General features: G+C 46.6%; 1 protein-coding gene across 1 annotated transcript in view; it reads right to left on the bottom strand.

The window, feature by feature from the left end:
* Window positions 1-392: 392 nt before the first annotated feature.
* Window positions 393-11,062, bottom strand: part of LOC144742291 (unconventional myosin-Ig-like) — a gene marked incomplete at its 5' end in the record, with an annotated part of 28,207 nt that continues 17,537 nt past the window's right edge. Inside the window, 2 exon segments of the mRNA XM_078624761.1 lie at window positions 393-555; window positions 10,525-10,682. Coding sequence (XP_078480887.1) covers window positions 393-555; window positions 10,525-10,682 — 321 coding nt within the window.

Here is an 11,062-nt window from a genome sequence, read left to right as displayed (position 1 = left end):
CGCACACAGTCACTAGTCAGTGAATATGAATAAACACACAGTTCATTTAATCTCGAATAATTTATTTTCTTTCGCTGTCATGAAACGATCAAGTTCATATTTCTTCAAAATCTTCTGAATGTACAAACTGGTTGTTCAAAAAGTGCCATTATTCACATTTGTCAATCAAAAAGTATTCAAATGTCTCATGCAACAGCAGAAAATAAAATGACTTCCAAAGCAAAGGCCATATTATACATTTATGACGTTTGTGAGTCGCCATGACAACAACGCAGCCTCCTGTCCCAAAACACATATTCCTGCTGCTCAGACAGAAAACGGACTGTTCCAATAACTCAGGTCATTCTTGAAACTTCTCTTCTCCTTGGAGAAGACGCTCTCCTCAGACGCTCTCAGCTGGCGGGCACCAGCAGGATGAATCCCTCTCTGCTCCTCTTGAAATCTGCACTCGTCTGGCCCGCTTTGGTTTCAACAGTAACGCTCTTGGGTTTTCCTCGCATGTGTAGCTGCATGGTGGAGGGGCAAACTGTCACGGCCAACGGCGCTTTCCTTACTCTGCAGGAGGAAAAAAATATACACACACATATATAAAGAGGTTAGCAAAGAAGAGTCTGCTCGTGAAATGAAAGGGCTTCTGATCCTTGAATGTCCAGTAAATGTCTCATTTTCAAAACACTGTAACACTGCCCATCCTCAGTCCTAAACGAGGTGTAGGTGAGGTCTGACCCAGGCGGTTGTCTCTGTCAGAAGGGGGCTGAGGTGTCTGGACAGAACATACCACACACCTCCGCCTGTCCGCTGCTGATTTCCACAGGAGCCTCTCGTCTTCCACCTGATCCCTGATCTGTGGCTCGGCTTTTTCTGACAGCAACACAGCTCGGCTAAAGACGACCCCCCCCCCACACACACACACACACACACACACACACACACACCACCACCACCGAACATACCATGAGCCTGCACATGGCTCAGAGTCGTACAAAGACCCTCAGACTGAGTCCCCCCCCGGGGTGTATTGACTGCTGAGGATCCTCGTCTTATCTCTGCCCGTCACTGCGCTGTTTGTCAGTCAGTGGTTGTACTCTGTTTGAACCCAACTTGCAGACTTTACTCAAGATGCACAACAACATTTGCCAAGCAGCTATTTGTGGACGCCTTTGAATGTCGCTAGTGTGACTGATCAGCAGAGCTGGCATCGCGCACACACACCGACTGTCTGCCAGAGTTTGGAAGGAAGGATGTCCCAAATTCTAAGTATTATCATGATACATATTCAGTATGATCGTCACCTATTCCCCCCAGAGTGACATGAGACAAACAGGATGAGCTCACCCTCTGAAAGGTGAATTAAAGTACAGATGATTGAACACGTCGCTCCAGTGAATACACACAGCAGGTAATTACACCCCCCTCACACACGACTGTTGTCGACCGTAGACATCAGTCAAACTGTAAAAACCTCGGTGCTGTAACACCTGAAATCAGATCTCGCACCTCGAACAGAGTTAGAGATTTTATCTGCTACATTCACACTGTTCGGAGGCTGTTCTACACAAACGTTGACGTTCCCGGTCAGCTACCAGGCATCCACAGCTGACAGCCCACTTGATGCTGCTGCTTCAAATCGACGGTGGAGCTGCGGTGTAGGGTCGACGTGTGACCTACAGCGTGAAGCGGTAAAAGCAGACACACTAGCGTTTGATTCTTTTTGGTGAACGAACTGTACTGAATCATTTACTGGGAAGATTCGTTCACGTCACAGTCACAGCTCAGTTCGGCAGTGAACTGCTGCGGGTGAATCTGAGTCATTGGTCCGTTCCCTGAGAAACATAGAGTGAATAGCAAATTTGGACTCAAACATTCTCGCCGACTTGTGATTGGTACAATTTGGTGAACGACTCTTTTGAACGACTCTTTTGATGAGTCATGATTAAGTACCTAAAAGAACTGTTTTGCCCTTCACTAAGACACATTGCCAAACGGAGAAATTGAATGAGTGACCTCAGGATGCACGTCAGTCCAAATCAACTCTCCCATGTTTGTTCCCCCCAGCAGACCTTTGCCTGGAGGAGTCATATTCTAACACTTAAAGGTGCAATTCACTGCCAGGAAACCTGAACTCCTGAGTTCATTGTAAGTCACTCCAACAGGTGTGTCCTCGCTAACTCCTGCTCCATCACCCCCAAACTGGCCCAACCAGCTGTCCGTGCCCTCCCAGGGCGGGGACACACAAACCCACTGACCCCCAGTGTTTTCATTTGGGGGTAATGCTGATCTGATCACACCAGCTACCCCCAGTGCAACTCAACACCGGTGGAGCATGTTGAGAAAAACCTCGAGCTGTGTCAGAGGACAGCGCACGGACGAGGGCTCCGACGCATCGACACGCAGCGCTCTGACATTCCGACTGCGTTCTGGAGCTGAACGGTGTTCTCACGTCTAGAATTACAGTGGAAGTTCTCTCTCTAAAACAAATGAAGCCACGTCTCGGAAGGCGCAGGAGGTCAACAGCTGGCGTTTTAACCACGATCCGCCTGGGGTCCTGCCTTCGACACGAGTCCTCTAGGAAGGAACGTTTGACCAATCGGAGTCGTCTCTTCACCCTTTACTTTGTGGGTGACCAGAGGGAGGAGTTTGGGATTTAGTCCACATCCATGCAAAATTCCAGTTTCTCATTGACCATTTCCAGTTCGTCTGATCTCCTCGTCTCTTCTAAGCGTAGCAGGATTCATAAACATGGGCCGGGGTCTGCAGAGTGTCTGCGGGTCCTCCTGCCGGGGTGGAATAATTTATCACAGGAGATGTTGCAGACAGAACTGGGGCGCAGCAGCAGCTCCTGCAGGGACCCTCGGTCAACCTGCTTCCCTCCTCATCTCCTCTTCCTTTCCTCTGCCTCCGCATCAGTCCTCCTCCCTGTCACCTCTCCTCTGATGCCCGGCGCTGCTAATCCGATGTGAATTATCCCTCTGGGTTCTCCATTATGAAGAATTACGTGGTGCTTTATGTGCAGCTAAGCTGGAGGTTTGGTGCGAGCGCGATGCTGCATCATGTTACCGATGGTGTTCAGCAGCAGTCTCGTGCAGACTCACACAGATAAAAAATGCCTTCCAAATAAAGCACGCTTTTCTTTCCTGCCACAGGGCTGAACATTAATTTAACTGAACCCCTCCCCCCCTTTTACACGTGACGGAGAACACAAGATGAACAAATGTGTTGACAAAAGAAAAAAAGAAAAACAAGAGCCACATGAAAGAAGAGACAAACAAGAGTGATGTGGGATTGCAAAGCTCCTTTGAATGTTTCTCGTCTTCTCTGATTCTCAGCAGCACTTCTCTCTCTGTAGACTGTAGAGAGGAACCACAAAAACCATCAGCAGCACACCTGAAGACACACAACTGGCCCCCCACCCACAAACACAACCACAGCCTCCTCGCAATGTTAATCAAAGTGATAAACATAGAGTTGTATCATCAGTACATCAACAACAATAACAACAACAACAACGATACTAATAATACATGGTAATTATTGTAATAATAAATATGGACATGAATCACATGACATTCATGATTACACCATCTAAAAAACATCTAAGAACATTGGACATTGAAACAAACACGTTTACACAAATTCTGTTGTGGTGTCCTGAGCGACAGTTCAGCCACAAATCAGGTCAGGAAGAAAAAATGGATCAGTAACTTTGAAATGTGGGTCACAAGCAGATTGTTTGTCCGCACAGACGGCACATGACGACAAACGGAGCAGTTATTTAGGTCTGCCGCTGCCGTCTGTCCGTCTTTTCCGGATTGATATCGGACGAACAAACTCTGGACCAACTCAAGTTCACAGCAAAAAACTGCTAAACGTGATAAGTTGATGTGCAACAACAAGGAAACGACAACAACAAAGTGGTCTGTGACGGCAAAAGCTGCTTCCAAGTCTCAGATGAGTCCTGAAAGGCGAACCGGAGGGAATATTTGGTCCAGGACGCGGACCCTTCAGAAGACAACAGACAACAGTGAGGTTTAATAGCTCAGAAAGTCAGAGGGGACATGGACTTGGCAAGTTTAGACGCCTGTCAGATTAGTTAACGAGCAAAGACGTGATGACATCTGCTCCGAAATTCACAAAGAGCCCGACTGGCACAGCGTGACAGTCAGAACGTAATTCACAAACAATGCACAAGTCGCACTCTGGAACAGAGAGAAAGCACAAACAAGAGCAAGAAGGAGAAGCTTCCAGCAGACACACTTAATGAGTGTGTGTGTGTGTGTGTGTGTGTGTGTGTGTGTGTGTGTGTCTGCTGTTCTTTGCTGTGTAAGTTCACAGAGGTGACGCTCATCACTCGGACACCTTTTCCTTCTGATTCTTCCCCTCTGTCCTGTCAACCTTTCTCTCCCTCCATCTGTGTCACCGGGTTCGAGGATAATTGGGTCTCCGAAGGGGATCAAACGACAGAGGCTGTCAAAGGACTGACAGAGCGGAGCACAAGTGGAGGCAGGTCAAGATCACTTGAGAACACCCAAACAGCAGGAAGCAGTGATGGACAGGAGACCAAACAGGGCTCAGAAAACACAGATTCATCTGTATATTTGCTTTCAGTCCACAGTTTAACACACGTTTCTTCTGTGCTGATTTACATGTTTCCATTACATGTTTGCAGGAAAACAGATCGGGAATATTTGTCAGTCAGTTCGGAACCTGTGTTCTCCCGTAGGGCGACACATCATTCAGAGGTTCAGTCACCAGTGCATCGAAATCACTTTGGGTTTTAGTTCGGCACTCGGATTCAACCAGCTTCCATCATAAATGTTCCATGTTGGTGGCCACCACGTGATACATTTCCTCTTATGAACCATAATTAAACATAGACCCCTGTCATGTTGGTGCTGATGTGCCTCTTAGTCCACCATCTGAGGGGAATTTAACGTAATGAAACACAGCACACCGGACACACAGGGCAGAATAAAAGCACTAGGATACATCAGGAAAAGGTCATAATAAATAGTGTTAGCAAAGCTGTTTAGCTCCGACCGCTTCATCACCTGCCATCACCCACATTTCTCCATGTGCCTCATCACCTTCTTGTGATGCTTATCAGCTGCCTGGCAACCATCGCTGAGGTAACGGCAGCATCTGCGACCATGTGGGCCTAGACCGCTCAGACTGGCCAGGCTGCCGGCCAGAGCTGAAGTCGGCGTCATCGCCTTGGTCATCAGTGATATCACCCTTTATAATTATCACTGCCGTCATTGGACACAGAGACCAGCTGTACGCCGCCTCCTGGGGCTCCTCTGGGGGGGGGGGGGGGTGCCTTACTTGAACAGCAAGTAAGGCACTCATGTCTACAAACTGTGGAAATATGAATCCGCCGTGGTCCTGAATCACACGCAGCACGTGACGTGAATCGTGAACGTGGACGGTAACGTGTGATGTACTGGAATAGCGCCGGCGTCAAGTGTTGCCTCGCCTCTGACGAATTCTCCAGACCACTGAACTGTTCCTGAGATGAGTCGAATCAGTTTGTTTTTGTCATCAGATGACTGAGCGCTATCTCGAGTTTATGCAGCATGAACGTGTGCGTTCCACCCAATCATTTGACGGACGGCAGTTAGCGTCCGTCTTCAAACAAACACTGATGGATACGATCTGAAAACCACCTGATGAAAATAAATGCCTCAGAATCACTAGACTACATGAGCCGCCAATCCCAGAAAAACGCAGCTCACAGATGCTCAACGACTTTTTTGTCCCATTTCTCCAACAGCACAGCAGCGTTTTTACTGCTGAGAGGAATCATCCGCTTCCTCTTTCAGTTGCTGTCAAAGCAACATCTGAGGAAGCCGAATTCCCCAGAGCACCACTCAGCGACTGTTGGCCTCCTTCCCATGGTGCATCCAGGTGCCATCTGCTCTCCAGGTAAACAACAAACCCAGTCATCCAAACCAAACAGTCTTCCCTCGCTTCGCTTCTAATGCTCACATGTCACATGCGGGACAGGGTCAGTGTGGGCGCGTTGACCGGTCTGCGGCTATGATTCAGCGAGCTGTGATGAACTCACCTCTGCATCATAGCAGCCCTTCATTCCTGTGTGTTTGGACGCTCCTGATCAACACACGATAGAAACACATCACGTATGAAGACACTCTTGACTGCCAACTGACTAAATCTCACCAACAATATTTGTCTTATTTCTGGTCAAAATGTCTCATTTTTAAATCTCTTTACACTTTACAACCTATCACAACCCATTTTTAGACATTTTTCGTTTGTTTCAAGCATATTTCCTCTTGAAATAAATAGAACAATCCACCAGAGGAGGATTTGTTGTTGTTGTTGTTTTTGCTTGCAATCAGTAAAAAAACTGTCTACCCTGGCACATTTGTCTACTTTTTGTTTGTGAAAATTTGCTTTGCAACTAGGGATGATTGTCTAAAAACAAGTTACTTTGTCTGGTGATGTGTTTTATTGTAAGTTGAAAGGGATTTTTAAAGTAGTCATTAGATATTTGGACTAGAAATAGGATAAATCTTAGCACAATTTTGAATTTTTGCTTTGCTGACACACTCAGCCATCACTGTTTTTCCTGCTTCAAAACAATCGCTGTCCACTTGTCACACTCAGAGGTTGACTTCCATTAAATCCACAGAGGGGCTTTTTTGATGCCGAGGGACGTTCAAGGTCAGTCAGTATCTGACTGGGTGGCTTTAAAATGGAGGCACAAACAACATACGGTCAGACTTCAACAAATCTCAAAGTCCTTTTTGATGTGAGTGTGCAGGAACGAGCTCGTCAGAGACACACTTGATTTATCCCACCTTACCCCTTCACTACGTAGAATGAAAATCTTCCTCCTATCACGTCTCCTTTTTATCTCTCAGACCTTCTTGGGGAATTCGTTCCACCAAGGAACATAAGAGCATTAACATAATGAACAAACTCAACGAAAGAACATTCGTTCGTGCCAATTTTTACACTGATAGTCGGAGAAATGAACCCGTTTGTTGCTGTAAAAGAGGACATGGAAGGCACATGTTAGCCCGTCACACATGTTGGATGTGTTCCCACTGTGCTTGTGTCAGTTTTAGAGTGAAAGAACCTACAATAATACAAAGTTGATGTACAGTACAAACCTGCACATGAAGTAAATGTGACTGTGGGGTTTTTGGTGTGTGACAGCGTTCATTCCGTTTCCATCAGTGGCTCATGCTTCAACCAGACAGACAGCCACTGAAAGGTCAGGTCACAGTCACTACGTGGTAAATCAGGGAAGACGTAGAAAGAAGAAACACAGATTTAAGTGTTCTGGCTTCTAGATTGGAGGTTGAATTAATCACACACACACGTGTGGACTAGTGGTGAAATGGGGAACAACAGTCAACCACATGATCTGCTGCTGTGGCTCAATGGAGACTGAGCAGGAACTAGGTCAGTGCTAATTTACAGTATTTACGTCCACCTGGGTTAAAAGCTGTTGCCATAGTTACACCCCGTATGATGAAGAAAGCGCTTCCACTGATGGTCTGCCACCCGACCAAAACTAGAGGCAGCACAGAAGCTGTGGGATGGAAAAGAGATGAAGAAGAAGTAGGGACACTGAGTCAGTGGCTCCCGAGGACGGGGCCGAGGTCCGGAAGAGACAGACAGCAGGTGTGTGTGTGTGTGTGTGTGTTTGGGGCAGAGAACCAGAGGAGGTTATTTCAGGATGAGGAAATCACTTTGCATGACCTAAAAAGTTCATTTAAAATAAGAACACTTTGAATCACGTCTACGCTAACTGACGACACATGGACCGTTGACGTCCAACGAGGTCAGGGGAGGAAAAAAAAAAAAGTCCTCCGGCATCAGTCACAGGTCTATGTGTGTCTGTTCAATCATTAAAACCACATCACATGAGGGCTCACACATCCTCAGTGCAGTGGTTAACGAAATCCTGCTTTTCCCTTTTTTTTTTCCTTGCAACACTGGCAGGGGGGGGGGGGGGTGACCCAGTAGAATCCTATTAATGCAACACCTCTTTCCATATTCATTAATGCCGATGAGTGAGAGTAAGTAAATGGGCTCTAATAAAGGAGAAGAATTCAATGGAAGCTCCACACGTTAGTGGAGAAGTTGGAAATGAATCGCTTTCATTTGATAAATGACCTGATACACAACCTAATGACGATTAATCGATGACTCATCCGATCAGTTCTAAGAACTGACGTATCGAGCACATGTGTGACTGCAGTTGGGGTTACATTCATCCGTCGACTGCTTCTTGTGCTTATTGACGCTGTGTGTGTTTCTACATGTCAGGAAAAGTGGCTTTTAGTGATGATGTCATGACTTGTTCCTGTAAATCAACAGTCCAAAAACACATTAGACACATCCTCAACAATAAATGTACATTTCACTGAAATGTAGCATTCTTGAGTATTTTTACTGTAAACGTGAGTTTGTATGTGTTTGTCTTAATCCTGATTGGACCACAGACTTCTGAGTGATCAATGAGAAATGAACTTCCCTAAATTACCCTTTAAGTAAAGACGCCTCCTCATCTTAAGGAAGGAGCAGATCATACCCTAAATCCTGTCTTTAGCACAATCATACTCCTCCAGCTGTCCCAGCAGATGGTCCACAAGTCCGACCCCCCTAAACACACATACACACACGCACACACACACTTCTTACTCCGTCAACAGACACACTCACATACCGATACACAATCACGCACATGTTCATGACAACTAGAACCCAGCTGACAGGAAGAGAAGGAAGGAGACAGACAGAGGTGTGGATGGAGGCACAGGAGAGATGGAGGGATGAGGGAATGAGAGACCGCATGTGTCATGACCTCAGCGTTTCTTTGCCATCGACACAGAGCATCTTCAAAGTCAGATGTCACCTCGTGCCACCGACGCTGACCCAGATTTGTGCCACGAGACACTTGGACAACTGTAAACAGCCGCACATCTCTCGTGTTTGAATTAGAAACAAAACACAGACACACAAACCCTCCATTCATCCCCCATCTGACCATCCCCACTAAGAAATAAATGGCGTGTGCGTGACTCCTAGTTTCTTGGATCTCACTTCCGGGAGGAGGAAAGCACAAGAGGAGTGTGTTGTCATGCTCCACCCGCCCTCTCTCCCACAGCTCACCCCTGACTTTGTCTCACGAGTCTCCTTGATGAGTCGCCCCTAGTGGAGGTCACGACCTCCTTCATACACCCCAGATGGCGGCACAAAGACAGACGGAGCGCCGACGGACTCCCAGTGGCTGCTCCTGCTCTTTGACGCCCGCCGTACCGCCAGTGCCACACAGCTGCTACAACAACCCCCCCCACACACACACACACACACCCAAAAAGAAACGAAACCAAACCCAAAGACTCGTAAACCCCACAAAAGCCTCACCGGGGATTCTGGGATCAGTGACCTGAACATGCTGTAATAGAAGTAGGGACACACACCCGACTGCTCACCAGCAGTCGACAGCACTTAAATACTTCTACTTCTTACTATGTATTCTTGTGTTTATCATGTCTCATGACTAAAAGCTGATCCACCTGCTCAAGCTGCAGTTTGGTTCTTTTGTTGACAGTCAAATAAATTTCCTCCAGAGCGATATTCTGCTCTAATGTGTTTGTTTTTCCCTTTACGTCACCCAGTGCAGTCCACACAGGATTTAAAAGATTAACACTTTGGGAAACCAATCGACTGGGTGCCGCCTTAGTGGGCAGCGATGACGACAACGCACGCACGCATGCACGCACACACACGGCTGGAGACCTGTGGGTTGGGCTATTAAAATCGAATCTGACAGAGACGAATGCGAGTGCACGTGAATCAGATCCACAAACAACAAGTCAGGTTGGGAGTGATAAACGTGATAAATGTCAGCATAACTGACTCACACACACACACACACACACACACACACACACACAGACACGCCAGCAACTATGACAGTGATAAACGTCCAGATTACGATTTGCACACTTGTTATCCTGCGTTAATAGACTTTTTTTTTTTTTGTTTCAGCCAACAATGGGTCTAATTCAGTGATTTATTCATGTGACACGTCAGCTGCTGCGATGGAACATCTCTGCTCTTGTATGAAACCACATGGTCAGATGATTGATGTACAGTTGCCTTTAGAACACAAACACAATCGTCAGTTATCTGCAGTCATTTACCTAGAAACTGTGACACAAGAAAACTGTGTGGACAGTTTCATTTGCTTTGATATCAAATTGGGGTTTGAGGTAGAGAGCAAACGGTAGGTAACCATAGTGACGAATACGAATACTACTACAGTAAAATAAACACAAAAAATCTCAGGTTGAACCTGCGTTAAATGTCTCACAGGATATTAACGGAGGAGAAATGTAGCTGTGACTAAATATTGGATGTGTAGGTTCGGTTTTAATGTAAAGGTGTGAAGTACTCTGTAGGTATCATCAAATCACGCTACGTCTCCAGAACGATCTACACTGCACATGTGAGAAGATGAGACATGTTGGCGCGTTCACTGACCGCGTGAAGTGGTCGACCAAAGTTCCCACCAGCTCGCCCACTCGGTCCTGGTTTGGACACAGCTCCCCCCGCTGCAGGTACAGCAGGATGTCGTCCTGTGACGATGTGTGCAGCGCCACCATCTGGTCAGCTCCGCTGGTCAAACTCAGCCCTGTTAACTGTGGATAGAAAATAAACATTATGCTGGCATCGGCTAGCTCTGCTGGTGAGCTCCAACTCTTGTCCCAAGTCGTTGTACAAAGTCATTTTCGGAGTGAATATCTCAAGTCGTGTGGCGACAGGAAGTTGCAAAGAGAACGGCCCCTTACCATGGATATCTTACCTGTAACTATAGTTAGAGTCGATGTGATAGACTCTGATACAACGACACAGATTAAAGACCAGAAATTCATTTGTATGAAAGATGCCAGGGATTAACATGTCAGTGTATAATACCTGTGAGGAGAATACAGTATGGCGCAGTATATCCTGGATCAGAAGTCACGCCAGGAATGCAGCGGATTATTTCTGCTCAGAGTATGTAGGGTGAGAGAAATTC

This window comes from Lampetra planeri, unplaced genomic scaffold (assembly GCF_965212315.1).
Source record: "Lampetra planeri unplaced genomic scaffold, kcLamPlan1.2.h2 scaffold_970, whole genome shotgun sequence".
NCBI classification, from domain to species: Eukaryota; Metazoa; Chordata; class Hyperoartia; order Petromyzontiformes; family Petromyzontidae; genus Lampetra; species Lampetra planeri.
This window is presented reverse-complemented; position numbering and strand designations above follow the sequence as displayed.